At 38.2% G+C, this 18,920-nt stretch overlaps 1 protein-coding gene across 11 annotated transcripts in view; it reads right to left on the reverse strand.

Moving 5' to 3' along the window:
* The window catches only part of CRYZL1 (crystallin zeta like 1), a 33,175-nt gene that overhangs the window by 12,191 nt on the left and 2,064 nt on the right, over positions 1-18,920 (reverse strand). For all 11 annotated transcript variants that reach the window (XM_081572945.1, XM_081572951.1, XM_081572948.1 and 8 more), the window contains 5 exons: positions 12,123-12,194; positions 10,449-10,526; positions 9,851-9,923; positions 6,586-6,630; positions 4,582-4,650 (listed from right to left, as the gene is read on the reverse strand). In XM_081572945.1, coding sequence (XP_081429071.1) covers positions 4,582-4,650; positions 6,586-6,630; positions 9,851-9,923; positions 10,449-10,526; positions 12,123-12,188 — 331 coding nt within the window. In that variant the 5' untranslated portion in view covers positions 12,189-12,194. The remainder of the gene's footprint in view (positions 1-4,581; positions 4,651-6,585; positions 6,631-9,850; positions 9,924-10,448; positions 10,527-12,122; positions 12,195-18,920) is intronic.

An 18,920-nucleotide genomic window follows, 5' to 3' on the forward strand; every position in this document is an offset into this window, starting at 1 on the left:
AAAGCCCTAGAATTCCTTTTGTGAAGTGACTGTTCAGGTGTTTTACCAGTTTTTCTACTGTTGTTGTCTTTTTTCTTATTTATTTGCAGGAATTCATAACATATTTTAGCTAAGTCATTTGCTTGCTCATGTGTTATAAATATTATATTCAACTTTATGGCATCTCTTTTCAATCTCTTTAGTGGTATCTTTGAAACACAGCAGTGTCAGAATGATCTTTTAAAAACATAAATAACATCCTCACATTTCTTTGCTTAAAATTCATCAATGGTTTTCTATTGTACTTTGGAACAAAATGTAACCTGCTAGTATAGTTTAAGCCATACTAGCTCTGTATTTTCTGACCATTAGCTGTTCTTTAGTATGTTCAATTATTTTGTTTTTACGAATGTGTATACTGAATATGACTTTTTCCACAGTATAGGTAATCCTTTCTAATTGTACCTGAAATCGAGTTTATAACACTTTCAACAGTCTTACTGAAGAAAATACTTACATAAGTATAACACTTTCAATAGTCTTACTGAAGAAAATACTTAACATAAGTATTTTTCCTCTTAAAGCAAACGCTTCAGATGGGTTGGACAGTTAGCATTAAATTGACTAACTAGTGCCATCTAGTGGGGACACAAAGCATCCAAGCACATGATGAAAACGTTCAGACAGACAAGCAAGGCATTAAAGCAGTAAAACATATGAAGCACGAGGGGATATCTCACACAGTACTTCAATCCTTACCAAATTTGAGACGGCAATTTTCCCAATTTTACTGATTATAAAATGGCATTCAGGGTAATAATTTATCTGATGTCTCAAGTTTGAAAGTCTGACTCTAAAGCCCATCTACTCTAACAGTGCATGTTCAATCTATGTACAACTTACTTATATTTTTGAGATTATCTTCCATTATAAGAATTGGTACTACCTACACTTTCATTAAGAAATAAAAACTTTAGTGCTTAAAAAATGGCAGGGCAGGGATACAGACGCAGACATAGAGAAGAGATTTGGGGACACGGGGAAGGCGAGGGTGGGACAAATTTAGAGACTAGCACTGAAACATATTCATTACTGTATGTAAAACAGGTAACTAGTGGGAAGTTGCTATATAACACAGGGACCTCAACCGGGGACTCTGTGACAGCCTGGACGGGAGGGCTGGGAGGTTCCAGCGGGAGGGGACACATATGTATACCTGTGGCTGATTCACGCTGTTGTATGACAGAGACCAACACAACATTGTAAAGCAATTATCCTCCAATTAAAAATAAATTTAAGAAGCTTTATCAGATAAAAATAATGCTAACAGTAATAAAACTACATTTAAGATTGCAGAGGCTTTAAAATTACACGGTTAGATGTGGTTTAATGTTGAGATCCTTGCTTTTGTATTAAGTGGTCCACAAGTACTTATTGTGTTATAAAAACTAAGAAAATTATTAAGAGAGCCATATATGGATCAATAATAACAGTGCTACAGTTACAATTCTTCGTAATTATCATTTCAATTCTTTCTACTACAAGTCCAAGGGAATAATGCTGAAAATATGTGCCAATTTTTTTTTAATTTAATTTTTATTTTATCCTGGAGTATATTTGACTCAAACATTGTGCTAGTTTGTACAGTAAAGGAATTCAATTATAAATATACACATATCCATTCTTGTTCAGATTCTTTCCCCATATAGGTCACCAGAGAATACTGAACGAGTTCCCTTTACTATACAGTAGGTCTCTCTCTGATCATCTATTTTATATGTAGTAGTGTGCACATATGATGGACTTCCCTCATAGCTCAGTTGGTAAAAGAATTTGCCTGCCATGCAGGAGACCCAGGTTTGATTCCTGGGTCGGGAAGATCCTCTGGAGAAGGAAATGGCAACTCACTCGAGTATTCTCGCCTGGAAAATCCCATGGACAGATGACCCTGGCAGGCTACAGTCCATGGGGTCACAAGAGTCAGACATGACTTAGCGATGAAACCACCACCACCACCAGTGTGCATATGTTAATCCCAAACTCCTCATGTATTTCACCCCCCTATCTTTCTTTCCCCTTTGGTAACCATAAGTTTTTTTCTAAGTCTGTGAGTCTGCTTTTTCAAACTCCACGTGTAAGTGACATAATATTATGTCTTAATACTGTGTGACTTACTTCACTTAGTATGATAATCTCTAGGTCCATCTACACTGCTGCAAATGGCATTATTTCATTCTTTTTTATGGCTGAGAAATATTTCATCACATATATGTACCACAACTTCTTTATCACTTACTCTGTTGATGGACATGTAGGTTGATTCCATGTCCTGGCTACTGTAAATAGTGCTGCAAAGTATATTGGGTGCATGCATCTTTTCGAATTATGGTTTTCTCTGGATATATGCCCAGAAGTGGGATTGCTGGATCATAGAGTAGTTCCATTTTTAGTTTTTTAAGGAGCCTCCATATTCTTCTACATAGTGGTTTTACTAACTTTATTCCCACCAACAATGTAGGAGGGCTGCCTTTTTTCTACACTGTCACCAGCATTTACTGTTTGTAGACTTTTTAATGATGGCCATTTGAACTGGTGTGAGGTGATACCTCACTGTAGTTTTGATCTGCATTTCTCTAACAATCAGCAATGTTGAGCATCTTTTCATGTGCTTTTTGGCTATCTGTGTGTCTTCTCCAGAGAAATGTATATTTAGATCTTCTGGCCATTTTTTTGATTGGGCTTTTCTTTTTTTATATTGAGCTGCATGAACTGTTTGTATAAAAAATAAAATTTTTATGTTTTAAATGGCTTGAGGATTGAAAGCACATAAGAGCTGTAAGAATTTACTCACTTTTTATCTCTATGCTCAATATTCTGCAACAGGATTAATAAGACATCTTCAGGCAGTTGTTTGGAACCTAGTTTTTTGATTTGGTGGAAGAACAGACTTGGTAGGAGGTGTATAAATTTACTATTTTTAATAGTCCAGAATCCAAATTTAAGAGTCCAAAATTGGCCCCACATGGTCTGATTACCAGTTATATTATTCAAGAAAGAACTTAGGAAAAAATTTCATGAAATAGTTCAAGAATACAAAAGAATGTATGATGACTTATAGGTAAGTTATGAAGAAAACATGAATCCTAGCGTAAGAAACAAGACTGGCAGCACCACTGCAGGCCCCTGGATCTCGCCCACAAAGGTAACTTCCACATGACTTTTTCCCTACATGTTCCTTATATCCTTAAATGAGACATGCCTCATTAAATTTTGCAGTTTTGAACTTTATAGAAATAAAATAGTGTCACACTATCGTATACTTCTGCAACTTTTCTCACTCAGCACAGTTTGTGAGGTTCATCCATCTTGATATATTTGACTGTTATTTATACACTTTTACTGATGAGTTAATTAGAAATATCTTTGGTTATCCATTTTCCTGGAGATGAACATTTGCGCTGCTTCTCTTTTTATTCCACCGTGACAAACCATGCTACCATATGGACTCCTGTGCATGTCTACTGGTGCACATCAGGCCTCTCCAGGGCATGAAAAGTACCAGCAGAGTTACCAGGTTTGAGCTGTTAATACATTGTCATCTTTATTAGATCAGATCAAGTTATTTTTCTAAAGCATTTGTAGTAATTTATACTCCCAGTGCTCAAAAGATTCTGTGGCTCCTCATCCTCGCCAGCACTTGGGATGGTCAAACCTGATGACTTTGTCAGGCTCAAGGATGCGTAACAGTGGTTTTAATGTGCTTTCCCCTGATTCTTAAGGAGATGCAGCATGTTGTGTGTCTATATAATTTATTCACTTTAATTTAAATATTTAAGAAGTAAATTCAGTTCAGTTCAGTCGCTCGGTTGTGTCCAATTCTTTTCGACCCCAGGGACTGCGGCACGCCAGGCTTCCTTGTCCTTCACCAACTCTCGATGCTTGCTCAAGCTCATGTCCATCGAGTTGGTGATACCATCCAACCATCTCATCCTCTGTCATCCCCTTCTCCTCCCACCTTCAATCTTTCCCAGCATGAGGGTCTTTTCCAATGAGTCATTTCTTTGCATCAGGTGGCGAAAGTACTGGAGTTTCAGCTTCAGCATCAGTCCTTCCAATGAGGACTCCTCCTTCCAATGAGGACTGATGCTGAAGTTGAAACTCTAATACTTTGGCCACTTGATAAGAAAATTTTAAAATTAGCACTTGAGTTAAATTGAATATCGGCCAAAGGATATTAGCAACAGAAACCAAGAATAAGTGTTTTGAGTCTTTCCTGACTCAGACTCTACAGGTATTATCTAGATTTTATACATCTGAAAATTTTAATAACCAAGAAAAAGAAGTACACAAATTCTGATTTACTGATGTAATTTCAGAGACCTCTTACCATGAACAGTGTAAGGGAAATGTAGAGGTAGGAACACAGTTCAGTTTCAAAATAAAGTTTATAGATATAAAATTTAAGCTAGAAGTAGTCAAATGACTACCCAATAGTTATTTCCTAGGTACACTCACGGCAGATGCAAAGCAATCATGTTGTTAATAAAAACCACACCTGGGAAGTAAGACTTATGAGCTCCAAAACACTGCACAACCACATACCCAAGTAATGCTCATGGACTCGAACAGCTTCACAAAGTCCAGAGTCTTCAGAATCCAGGGGCAGAATTCCTGAAAATTAAAACGAGAAACCTAAGGACAACTATCTAAAAGTGAACTCACTCCTAATGAGAGTTAGTCTCTCATTTAGACTAAGCATTAGTCTAAATTTTCCTCAGTGGAATTTTGAGGAAGGTTCCAGTACTACTAAGGAGAGATTTCAGAAATAAGGAAGCAGAGTGGATAGTTTATTTTCTGATATGAGCACTGTAATATCTATACCACCTCTTTCTTTTTCTTCTTCCTCTTTCACGTGAATGATGATAGAGATGATGGCTGACATACAGGGCCAAGTCAGAGTCGGGGGCATCTGGGCTCCTCATTAAACTGGCCCCTGACGTATGGCTAACCTTCCCAGAGTTTGGTTCTATAGGATTCCTCAGTACGCTTCCAATAAAATCCCATTTTCTCCTGAGCTACTTGGATTTAATTTTTGGTCTCTTACAAACAGAATCTTGAATAATACAATGTCATCTGACTTCATTGTTCTTTTTAAAATTTTATTTATCTATGGCTGCACTGGTCTTCACCGCTATGCGTGCGCTTGCTCTAGCTGCGGTGAGTAGGGGCTACTCCTCAGTTGCGGTGCATGGGCCTCTGGAGCTGCAGCTTGCGGGCTCTACAGTGAGGGTTCAGTAGTCGTGGCAGTTGGGCCCAGCTGCCCCTCGGAGTGCGGGATCTTCCCAGACCAGGGATCAGACTGCTGTCCCCTGTACTGCAAGGTGCAGTCTTATCCATGGGACCCCCAGGGAAGCCCCTTACCTGACTTCTTGGGCAGACAATAAAGATAGAAATAATAAATTCTCAAAGAAAATACCCAAATCAAAGGCAATTCTGTTAAAAGCTGATGAAAACTTTCCTACATATTTATTCTTAACAGCTTCAAGCATGCTGTAAAGCTATATATCTTCTGAGTTTATAAGACTGTCTCCTATCAATACTTTCTACAGAGAAATGGCAACTTCAAAAGCTACTTCTTAGCTACTTTATAGTTGTTTGTAGCAATATCTAGGACACAGTATAAAGAAATGTATTTGCAAAATGGTATTAACCATAGACTAAAAAGAATAAATGTCTCCAGCAAATTTTTGGTTTTATGAGGGCAGTAAGGGAGCAGCTACATACAATTCATTCAGATGTGGACAGAAGAGCATCTGCATAGCCAAGTTAGTCATAGTCTTCACATAGATGGACTGTGACTTTTCCTTTCTCTGGAGTCGTCAGTCTAATTATAGACTGAGGTCCTGCCACGGAAGGGCTGCACCAAGGATAACAACAACTGTGGCCATCTTTCTATCCTCTGTGAGCTTAGTTGCTCAGTTGTATCCGATTCTTTGTGATCCCATGGACTGTAGCCAGCCAGGCTCCTCTGTCCATGGGATTCTCCAGGCAAGAATACTGGAGTGGGTTGTCATGCCCTACTCCAGGGGATCCTCTCAACCTAGGGATCAAACCCAGGTCTCCTGGACTGCAGGCGGATTCTTTACCATCTGAACCACCAGGGAAGCCCTTAAGTATCAGTCACTCAGTCACGTCTGACTCTGTGACCCCATGAAGTACAGCCCGCCAGGCTCCTCTGTCCATGGGATTTTTTAGGCAAGACTACTGGAGTAGGTAGCCATTTCCTTCTCCAGGGGATCTTCCTGACCCAGGGATCAAACCTGGGTCTCCTGCATTGCAGGCAGATTGTTTACTGTCTGAGCCACCAGGGAAATCTCTTTCCATCCTATCTATCTACAGCCAAATACTGAAAAGTTTTAAATGTTCTGCTTTTGAGATCAAACTGCCAATCCTCTTCATCAATGGATACTTGAGAGTAAATTCCAAAACTTAGGTAAGTACTTGTATATGAAGCAAGGTCACAGTAAACATTAGCAATTGTACAGAAGAAAGAAGAGACAACAGTAAGGCAGACGACTTGAAATAAGACTATGACCTGTAACTTACCTACTACTTCATCATCTGGTTGAAAGAATGATACCTTGCTTCCAACTAAAAAGTGGAGAAAATTAATAATCATTATTATGAAGTTATTAAATATAATCTAATAATTAAAATTCAAAAGCCATAGATTGATAAAAAGTCACTGACTCAGAGAAAAGGTCAAGAACTTTTAGGACATTTTGACAGTCTGCAAGGGACCATAGGATGTAACACTTCAAATGTGGATACTCTGCAAAATCTGGGCCGTGCAGATGTTGATATCATGAAGCGAGATGTCTCTCTATTTAGCTAAGGATGAAGGCATAAAGAAAAATAATCCATTTCACAGCTCTTACGATGATTACACTGGGTACACTGGGTTCCCCTCCTCCTGTGGCCAGTCCAATCTGTCATGATTTTAGCTGCAGAATCGCAGACACGCAATGGGAATTCTGGCTAGAGTTATATATGCAGTTACTTTGATTTGGGATTATGGAAATAAATTCAGAATGGGGCCAAGAAATTTGAGGACTATACAGAAGTGATAAGTTACACTTCCCCTTACGTAGAGAAGAGGCTTCCACCATCAGTCAATTCTGTAGAATATTTTTCTTCTAATAGTTACAAGAGGATACAGGAAAAAACCCAAACCTCATTGAATGCCTACCTGTGCCCAGCATTTTAGTGTGTTTTCACATTTAATTTTCAGGGCACACCCATTAAATAGGTATTATTAGGCCTGTTTAACAGACAAGGAAACTGAGGTGCAGCAGAGAAGTAAGGCACAAGCCTGCAATCTGGGAGTGGCGCTTCTAGCTGGCTCTGTCTGTGGAAGGGTCCCCATCTGCTGCGTCTCTGGATCCTGCCTGTGCCACCATCCCCTAATATTTTTGCTTTCTGTGCTTTTCTCTTTCCTTCCTGCTGCAGATTCTTATCTTCCTGAAATCATCCTGATCCTTTCTTCATGGTGTCCTCCATACTCCTTTTATTAATGATTGTCCTTCAAACAGTGGCATTGCCAAGGGTTCCATGCAATCTGTGTGTCTCCTTCATTTCCTTTCTCTCCCTGCACGAGCTCATCACCATTCTATGATTTCAAACACAACCGATAAGCTGACAACTTTCAAATATAACGAGAATCTTGTAAATCATTTCCTGTCTTGACTTGTTTTGAATTCTCCTGTTCCAGTCAATTATTAAGTTCTGCTGATCCGACTTTCCTAGTATGTCTTGACTGTATCCACTACCTCTGCCACCTCTGTCTAGGTTATGGACTTGGTCATTTTTTGCTTGTTGGGTCTATGGCTCAAATAGTGCTCTTGCCTACAGCCTGGTCTGCCTCAAATCCACTCTTCATATGGCCACCCTAATATGTTCTCTACAACCCAATCTGAGAGGTGAGACTCAACATGATCTGGCCCTTGCCTATCCTCCCGCCTCGTTTTTTGGGAGGCGGGGGAAGGAATCAGTGTTCATATCATCATTAAAAGATTTTGTTAGATATCTTTTATTCTGCAATTTTTGAAGGAGAATTTTCTTGACAAACTTTTTTTTTCTTCTGCCAAGTATCCTGACTATGACTCTTGCCCAGAACTTTACGCAGGGTCTCAGTTTCCCCATCAGGGATCAAACCTGTGTCCCCAGCAGTGGAAGCTTGGAGTCTTAACCACTGGATTGGCAGGGAAGTAAGTCCCTATTTACCTTTTAAATACTCAATTTTAGGCACACCTTAAAAATTTAATGTGAGTGCAGTTACTGACCACTATGTAAATTTTGACCCAAAGCCAAGTTACACAAGTAATTTATGCTGGTTTGTAGACATCATAAAAAGGACAATACTGGTTAAAATATTCAAAATGATTCAGTTCAGTTCAGTCGCTCAGTCATGTCCGACTCCTTGTGACCCCATGAACCGCAGCATGCCAGGCCTCCCTGTCCATCACCAACTCTTGGAGTTCACCCAAACTCATGTCCATTGAGTTGGTGATGCCATCCAACCATCTCATCCTCTGTTATCCCCTTCTCCTCCTGCCCCCAATCCTTCCCAGCATCAGGGTCTTTTCCAATGAGTCAACTCTTCGCATGAGGTGGCCAAAGTATTGGAGTTTCAGCTTCAACATCAGTCCTTCCAATGAACACCCAGGACTGATCTCCCCTAGGATGGACTGGTTGGATCTCCTTGCAGTCCAAGGGACTCTCAAGAGTCTTCTCCAACACCACAGTTCAAAAGCATCAATTCTTCGGCACTCAGCTTTCTTTATAGTCCAACTCTCGCATCCATACATGACTACTGGGAAAACCATAGCCTTGACTAGATGGACCTTTGTTGACAAAGTAATGTCTCTGCTTTTTAATATGCTGTCTAGGTTGGTTATAAGTTTCCTTCCAAGGAGTAGATGTCTTTTTATTTCATGGCTGCAATCACCATCTGCAGTGATGTTGGAGCCAAAAAAAAAAAGTCAGCCACTGCTTCCGCTGTTTCCCCATCTATTTTCCATGAACTGATGGGACCAGATGCCATGATCTTAGTTTTCCGAATGCTGAGCTTTAAGTCAACTTTTTCACTCTCCTCTTTCACTTTCATCAAGAGGCTCTTTAGTTCTTCTCCACTTTCTGCCACAGGGTGGTGTCATCTGCATATCTGAGGTTATTGATATTTCTCCCAGCAATGTTTATTCCAGCTTGTGCTTCCTCCAGCCCAGCATTTCTCATGATGTACTCTGCATATAAGTTAAATAAGCAGGGTGACAATATACAGCCTTGACGTACTCTTTTTCCTATTTGGAACCAGTCTGTTGTTCCATGTCCGGTTCTAACTGTTTCTTCCCGACCTGAATACAGGTTTCTCAAGAGGCAGGTCAGGTGGCCTGATATTCCCATCTCTTTCAATATTTTCCACAGTTTATTGTGATTTACACAGTCAAAGGCTTTGGCATCGTCAATAAAGCAGAAATAGATGTTTTTCTGGAACTCTCTTACTTTTTCGATGATCCAGTGAATGTTGGCAATTTGATCTCTGGTTTCTCTGCCTTTTCTAAAACCAGCTTACTCATGGATTTAAATACATAATCTCTAAATATTTATTTACTAAACTGTAATAAGCTCTTCAATTACAAATTACCATTAAGCTCTATTTTTCTTTTTAATTAAAAAAGGAAAAACATTTCTGTGCAGTTTCTTTGTATTGAAGAAGTGTGTATAATTTTAATGTGTCAGTAAAACAATTAGCTACCATTTAATTTCCATCATCTTAGAAAAAAAATACAGATACTTCTATCTGTAAACTTACCATCTAACACAATTCCAGCAACTTCTCTCCCAACAGGAAAGAATTCCTTCTCCATCTTCATTTCTGCTAGAAGCTAAATAATGACAGGGCTTGAACTTATTGTCAAGAATAAATTCTAACCTCTATTCATACAGGAGAAAAGCAGGAGCAAAAATCAAACCACAGATAAAGCAAATACGACTCCATTTTTGGCATCAAATAGCAAGTATCTTCACAAAATAGGTTCCTCTGTGGAGTAGGAAACCAGGTTTGCTAAGGGATTAGTTGATATGTATAATTTTAATGTGTCAGCAAATCAATTAGCTACCATTTAATTTCCATTATCTTAGAAAATACAGATACTTATATCTGTAAACTTACCATCTAACACAATTCCATATAAAATATTTTCATATAATATTATAAAATACATGAGTTCAATTAGATTGACAATTTACATTAATATAGAAATACACAATAAGTTTTTTTCCTAGCTGTTCTATTCTTCTAGGAATAATTTCTTGGTACTCAGAAGTCAGTTATTATTATTATAATTTTTGTATACCAAATATATTTGACTTTTGGCCAAATCAAAGCACCAATATTTTAGTATTCATACCTTTGTATTTATCTGGCTCAGAGCACAAGCTTTAACTTGAAGTTTCACATAGTTATCTTCTGTAACAGGAAGACTTTCCTAGAGTCAAATGATAAAATAATTACACATTCCTTTGAGAATACTGCCTTCATGTTGCAAATATTTTCATATAACTGAACAAAATCAAAAAGACTTGAAATCTTACACCTAAGTGAAAAAGCTACAAACAATTACTTTATAATACATAATATAAAAGAATGTAAGGAATTTGGGGGTAAAAAAAAATTTCAAAAGTCTTAGGGTACCACTTTGAAAATGTACTTCCAAGCTATGGACAAGAATATATGTGTAGGCAATGAACACAGGATAACAAAGTAGAGCAATCAATACTGTGTAAGCATCAGTTCAATTTAAATAATCTCAAAGCATCAAACCTTCATGTGGGGATGTCCTTAAACACATATATTCATAATAGATACACTGTACTGATTATGGAATTTTCTTAATGCTTTATATAGAGTTTGTTAGTGTCATCTGTTGATCTCTACCTTCTTTAACATCTGTCTTGGACATTTCAGCGTGCCCCATGGGACTCTGAGGTTGAAATACAAACTTAATGGAACTTAATTTACCCCTCATATTCCATAGCTAGATATAACTTCAAAGGCAAAGATATTTCAAGCTGAGGTATTTAGTGTCATCCACCAATGACACCAGTAATTAAAATGCTTTCTTCAATCCTTGATATGCCCCCAAATTAGATGAAGAGTTGGCTAGTTGGCTAGAACAGCTACCTGCACAGTGTCTCCTGTGTTCTATCAAAGTGATCACTGTATCTGACATGAACACAGTATTCTGGGATATCCCTTTTTAAAACTCAGATTTGATAATATTTGGTGATTATACAAAGATATTCAGCAATATCGATAATTTTATACTCATGATTGTGTGAACCTGACGATAACTGTTTCCGAGAGCCAATCAAACCTCCTAGACCTCCATCCTGACCCAATGGTAGAAACCAAGCTGTCTGATTAGTCTCCTAATCTAAATGATTTTGGAGCTGTTGAAAGATGAAACAGAAAAAGTGAATTGTGTTCATGATCCAGAAGTTATTACTACTATGAAATACACATACACTATGAAATACATACAGCATTTAGTTTTTGTCCCTAAACCAACAGTGGAATGACTTTGGCCTGCCACAAACCTTTCAATCACTAATAGATAACAATTCTACTCTCTATCCTTAAAGTGGTAAAAAACTGAAAACCTGTAAAGCTTAGTGCATGAAGTAACTTTGTAACACTCAGAAGTTACTGTGAAAAACAATGCTTTTCCACCTCTTTCATTTCACAATATGAAAGTATTTTCTGAAATATGGCTACAATCTAAAAACTCATTTTATTGTGGTACTCAGAATAAATTGGGTTAATTTTGCAACACATAAGACTACTAAACTTGTTCAGTTTCTTATATGTTTTGTACTACCACACTGAGGAACTAAAAACTCTTTTGTAGCAACTCTTTTAAAAATATAGTTATAAATATTGACCACTGTTTTCACATAAGATTAAAGTAAATTTATAGGGTGCCATTCAAAAATAATTTGTAACAGGGCATTTAAAACTAGGTCTGTCATATTCGTAAAATACACTATCTTGTTCCATCTAAAGATTAAGCCATTTTTCTTACCCTTTCTTGGAACACAAATGTTATTTCTTCACTTGTAGAACTCTGCTGAAAATATAAGCCTTTCATAGTCACCTAAAACAATAAAAGAAAAAACAGACATGAAATATACTAACCAACAAAACGTATGCCAGATCAAGTGAAAGCATAAATTGAAAAATAGTTCTAAATAAAAAAAAAAAGTTCTAAATAAAATGACAACTATAAGTGTAGTCTTCAAATGAATTTAGGTAATAGTTCTGGAAAGCAATCAAACAGAGAATATGCAATAACTTCAGGTATGCATTTGAGAATGGGATTATAGTTCAGCCTTTCACACCAAGGTGAGCCTGTGCTTAACTTCATCTCACTATTTAACAAAAATTATGATGAGATGTACCTGAAAAAAAAAAAAAAACTGTACAGGCCAAAGGGCTCAATTTTAATAACCAGAAGTGTCATTTAAAGGGCTTTCGGAGTCTTAAAAAAGTCCATTAGACAGGAAAAGGTGGACAATCAAGACAGTTGTTGAAACTGTGTCCCTAATTCCTCTGTGTCCCTAATTCCTCTGTATCCATTTATAAGACATTTGTTGTCATTGTTCAACTGCTCAGTCGTGTTCAACTCTTTGCGACCCCATGGACTGCAGGACACCAGACTTCCCCGTCCTTCACCATTTCCCAGAACTTGCTCAAACTCATGTCCATCGAGTCTGTGATGCCATCCAACCACCTCCTCTGTCATTCCCGTCTCCTCCTGCCTTCAATTAAACCTGTATTCTGTGGACATCTTGAAGCATCTCTAAGAATTCCACAGTTGTTTCTTTCATTTCCATAGTAATTGTATGACAAGACTATTTTTTAACGTAAATTTTATAGAAGTACTGTATAAAATCAGAGAAAAGTTCACAGATCCTAAGTATATAGCTTGCTGAACTTTACAAAGTGAACATGGTCATGTCATAGCAGGAAACACGTCACTAGAATTCCAGAAGCTCCCTGTTCCCCTTCTAAGGATACTCAATATCCTGATAATCAAGCGGAGACTGGCTTTGTCTGTTTTTGACTTTACATAAATGGATTATGCTCCTTCTTTCTTTCAGTATTATGTTCATAAGTTTCACTCATGCTGTTGCCTGCAGTTGTATTTATTTCATTCAGTTACATAGTATTCCACTGTATGAATTACTAAATGTCCGTTGCACTAAAGACAGACATCCAATGGCTTCCAGTTTAACACTTTTACAAATTATCCTGCTAAGAACATTCTTATACATATTTTTTGATGAAAGTACTATAGTATTATTGAATTTATTTTATGAACGAGGAAACTGAGACTTACAGAGGCACATTCCTAGGGTCTCAAAGTACCAGCTGGGCCAGAGCTGAGACAAATCAGATGCTACCAACTCCAAAGTCATCTATCTTAACTGTTATACTTAATGGTTTCTACTGAGCTGCTAACATTAGATATGAAACTAGAACCCTATCTCCTTTAGTTCAGGATTGACAACCTGGACAGCATATTAAAAAGCAGAGACATTACTTTGCCAACAAAGGTCCATCTAGTCAAAGCTACGGTTTTTCCAGTAGTCATGTATGGATGCGAGAGTTGGACTATAAAGAAAGCTGAGCGCCGAAGAATTGATGCTTTTGAACTGTGGTGCTGGAGAAGACTCTTGAGAGTCCCTTGGACTGCAAGGAGATCCAGCCAGTCCATCCTAAAGGAGATCAGTCCTGAATATTCATTTTAAGGACTCACGCTGAACTGAAACTCCACTGCTTTGTCCACCTGATGTGAAGAACTGCCTCACTGGAAAAGACCCTGATGCTGGGAAAGATTGAAGGCAGGAGGAGAAGGGGACGACAGAGGATGAGATGGTTGGATGGCATCACCGACTCAATGGACGTGAGTCTGAGTAAACTCCAGGAGTTGGTGATGGACAGGGAGGCTTGGTGTGCTGCAGTCCATGGGGTCGCAAAGAGTCAGACATGACTGAGCGACTGAACTGAACTGATAATTAGTGTTTGTTGACAGAACTAGCAACATAATTTGCAGGGCTCATTGCAAAATGAAAATGTGGGGAACTTTGTTCAGAAATTATTAAAATTTCAGGATGGTGACAGCCAAGCATCAAACCAAGTATGAGTGCCTTCTGACTGTGGGGTCCAGTATGACTGCAGAGGTCCTGTGCTCGTGAAGCTGGCCCTGTAAGCTGAATCTTAGTGAATCTAAAGGATCTTTATAAAGAGTTTTTACTGAGCAGTTCAGTAATGGTTGCTACTTTCCAGAAGGTAGTAATCAAGTGCTGGAACTAACAGAAACGAGTACACATTCCAGACACATAGAGAATTTATGTGTCTCTAGCCTTCTGCTAAGGAGTAACTCTAGCCTTCTGGTGAAGGAAGGTCTGTGTGTGTGTGTGTGTGTGTGTGTGTGTGTGAGTGTGAGTGTGTGTGTGTGTGTGTGTGTGTGTGTGTACATACATCAATAAGTTTGTCAGGGTGGTAGAGGAGAGGGAAAGAGCCTAAGCATAGAACAGCAGCTATATATTACCTTTGACGGAAATTTAACTTCTTCTTCCTCGCTGTCAAGGCCATCTAAAATGCATACCCACCGTCGCTAGTTTACCTTACTCCTTCATTTGTCCAACACACCCGTCTGATCTAGGCAGTATGCGTGCACGTGTGCTCAGTCATGTCTGACTCGTTGTGATCCCATGACTGCAGCCTGCCAGGCTCCTCTGTCCACGCGATTCTCTAGGCAAGGGTACAGGAGTGGGTTGCCACTTCCTTCTCCAGGGGATCTTCCCAACCCAGGGTCTGCGTCTCCTGCATTGGCAGGCAGATTCTTTACCACTGTGCCACCTGGGAAGCCCAGTGTGACTTCATACCATATGGCCACTGCTGTCTCCAGGCTCCAGGCCCTGCTTGCTCTCTGAGACTGTGCTGTACTTACTCTACAGAGTCTGCGAAGTAAACAAAGCTCAAGTCCTACTCCCTCTCTGAAATCATCTCCCAGTGACACGCCATCTACTCCATCTGTGCCACACTTCTAGACTTCATTACATACTGACAAGTAAAACCTTGCTTTATTCACTCAACTAGTGGGTTTTCCCAGCTTCGAAGAATCAATATCCATTATTATTGAATAAATAAAACTCTGCTTCTACTCAGTCTGGAGCTACTAGAATTGCCTTTTTGAGAAATGAAATAATTACACATCAACACCTTGATTTCAACCCCTTTGTAACTCTGGAAGCCACTGTCTTCTCTGTCCATTGCATCTGAAACATAAGGCATGTCTCTCAGATCAGCAGTCACAAGAATCTCATACTGTATGCACCCCGACTTCAAAGATCCAGGAAGCTGTTTGTATGTACCCGTAGGGTTCCTTAAGATGACTATTATATACATAATGATGCCCATATTTTTGGTCAGATCATCTAAATAGTTCCTCCAAACTAGGTTACAATCAGCCTGGCTGGTAGAAAAAAGTAACATTTAGTTGTTGGTTCAATAAGGAACCATGTGGGAACAAAAACCACCTCTCAAAGTTACAAAGTGAAGAAAAAGAAGTATTTTTATAAAAGTGACCAGAAGAAAATTGAGGAAATATTATTTGTTTTGCAAGCCCAAAAAGGAGTACTGAGTTCTTAACACAGAGAAAATGGTACAATGAATGGTATTCAACACCCACTTAATTTCTTAGGCAGTGGTCCAGATTAAACGGAACACTTAATCCGTTATTTAATAAAATTTTTATTGAACATAAAGATATTTGCACACAGGAAATAAAATAACTGAATACCTCATAAAATAAAAACATAAATGAAATATATATTATTTATCATGCTATTTCCACAAATGAATGTCGTTAACCTCAAAATTATATATTCTACTATAACCTTGCCTTTATCAGAAAAGTCCTACATAAAACTTTTACATGAAAATAAACCTGTTTAAAAAATGTAGGTTGATGTAAAGAGCCCTAAAAAGCCCCATAAAAAGCATAAAAATTTTAAATTCTTCAGGTACATCCAATTTTAAATATATTTGACATAAGTCCACAAATTGAAGACTATGTTTATAATATTTTAAGTTTTTATAATATCAACATATTAAACCTATTATAGACCTGGAGAAACAAAAATTAAGATACCTGTTTTAAATAATTTTTGGTATAAAGCAGATTAAGGACTTTGCATAAATTAAACACTTACCATAAATAATACCAAGAAAGCAGTTAATGAAAGTACTAATCTTTTAAAGGATTTCTTAAAAAAAAAATCAACGGGAAGACATTTCAAATGGTTTCATCTTAGTTGTAACAACACGAACCTCACTTGCTCTTCCTCTGCTATATTTACCCCCCCCCACCAAGGAGCTCATCTATTAATAATTGTAAGTAAAACCTCTACAGATCAATTCTTTTTTTTTTTTTTTTTTTTTACAGATCAATTCTTATCCATACTTTTGGACCAAAAGTGTTCTGGGTATCAGCTCAATCTCGAATTCAACAGTCATAAAACTAGACTCACTTTTCCTGCCCCCAAACAAGATTTTGTTGTGCCAACTTCAGCCATCGAGGATATCTTAGAATCTCTCGTAATTCCCTCCTCTAGGCTTCCTTTTCCTTTACAATCTCCTGGCTTAAGTGCTCATCTTAGATGTTAGCACAATGATAGGCCAAAATTGTGATGCCTGAGGCCTGGGCTACGGCCACAGGCTGCTGCACGGCTTCTTTCTCTCCCTGTGGACAACACACCTGTGGACAACTTCTAAGTCCAGACTCTTCTTATGTGTTCAAATTTTCATTATTCTCAACACAAACTTCATAATACGGTGAAGTATTATGCTTCACCCACCCTCATTTTTATTTTAAGGAAAGCAAACTGTCAAGCAGTTGGGCTACTGAAAAAAAAAAAAAAACACACATGAAGTCAGCTCTGAAATGTGGCCCTATATGCTCATCATCTTGCCGGGCTGAGTGGACAGCATTACAATAATAGCGGATTGTTAGGGGTAAATCTTCAGTTATATTGAAGAGGTGCTTAAGTTTTAACCATGTTCTTACCCACCTGTGGGACTTTTCATACATATCCACATATCCGATAAAGAATATTAAACCATGTACCCATAAAACCTATTATGGTCAGCAAAATCACAGTAACTAGCTGGAGGTCTGGTTCAAATATCATATACTTTGCAGGCTGCAGAGGAGACTGGTAGTCCTAACTGGACAGGCCAGCTCTGCTTCTTAAAGAGGGAGGGACGTCTCTACATTGTGCTGGAGACAGTCTCCAGAAATCCGTAAGTTCCAAGGACACTTGACATAAACAATGAATACACTGGCGTTATACACGGTACTGCTCTCCTATGCCTGTGACAAGATGGGCATGGGAAACACTGTGGCAGTGGCTCACACCTAGCTAAACTCTGGAAAGCATTTCTAGCGAGTAGCACACATCATAAGAACTTTTTACTTTCACATTTTAGGTATACAGTTTAAAACTTAGGAAAATGCATGAAGTGACATGGTCCCTATTATTAGATGGATTTAAACTAGAGTCTGGATACACATTTACAGCAGCATCATAAAAGAGACTAAAGCATCAGTTGGGGGGACAGGGATGAGATGACCATATCAAAGTCTCTTCTGATTATGAGAGTCTAGATTTATATAGATATTATCAAGACATACTTGACTGAATTTTTATACGAGTGTGGCATCCTCTTTACATCTCACGTAACCTGAGATTTAAAGATAAGTGAAGAAATAGGAAAGGAAAATAATTTTTTGATAAAGGCTTTAGGTGGAAGCAAGAGGCATTTAATCAGCTGTGTCAAACTGTTGCCTATCCATGCAACAAGTGGCTTCCAACAATGACCTCTTCTGAATCTCAAAAGAATTTTTGATTAATTCTCCTCCCTCCAACAGAGCTTAACTTGTGTTATTTGCTGATTTACAAAATACCTTTTCACTTAAGAATTCTTACTAGTGGACCCCCTTGCCAGTACTGCTGGGGAGTGGGCAGTGGGTGGTTTGGGAAAGTGGGATGGTCATTAATTCACAGATTAGAAGCCATTGCTCCAGTTTCTATTTGATGTAGGGCCATTTGATACACTAAGATTCAGAACGACAGAAACTTAACTTTCATTTATATTTCTGAGTTAGCACCCTATTTTTCCATATTGTACTATTGGGGAACAATGGAGCCAATGGCGCCATGAATGCCAGTCTTCCCTTCCTGCTGGCTTAATCATGTGACACGGGGACAAGGCAAGGGATGAGGAAGATAAACCGAGGGAGCCTCCCTACATTTTTACTACATTCTCCCTCCTCTCCAACTGACTTAAGGGATCTTCTTCTCCATAGACCAATGTTATTGCAGTCTGTCAACATTTATTTAATTCTCTAAATCACTATAGGGTCTTTAATCATTACTTACTTCAGATGCAAAGTAGGAACTGTACTTTTGATTAAATATTTACTAATAAATTCACCATCAAGGGAAAATAATTTCACGAGATGTCATCTTTACAATGGACAAAAAGAAAATCATTTTGCAAAAATACTAAATAAAGATGTATTTGAACTATTTTAAGTGAAGTTCACATGAGCAAGAAAAGATTCACTTTTATCAATGAATGAAAGATTTCACCAAAAACAAACCCTCAAAACATTGTGATTGCAAGGTGAAACATTTTAAGAATTTCCAAGCCTTCCCACTTTCCTCCTTCAAGGCGGTACACAGATGAACGAAGACACACTACTGTCCAGCGTATAGTACTGGTTCAAAAGCCAATATATCTCCTTGAG

The sequence above is a fragment of the Giraffa tippelskirchi genome, chromosome 2, assembly GCF_054371585.1.
Source record: "Giraffa tippelskirchi isolate mGirTip1 chromosome 2, T2T-mGirTip1v1.2.pri, whole genome shotgun sequence".
In the NCBI taxonomy this organism is placed as follows: Eukaryota; Metazoa; Chordata; class Mammalia; order Artiodactyla; family Giraffidae; genus Giraffa; species Giraffa tippelskirchi.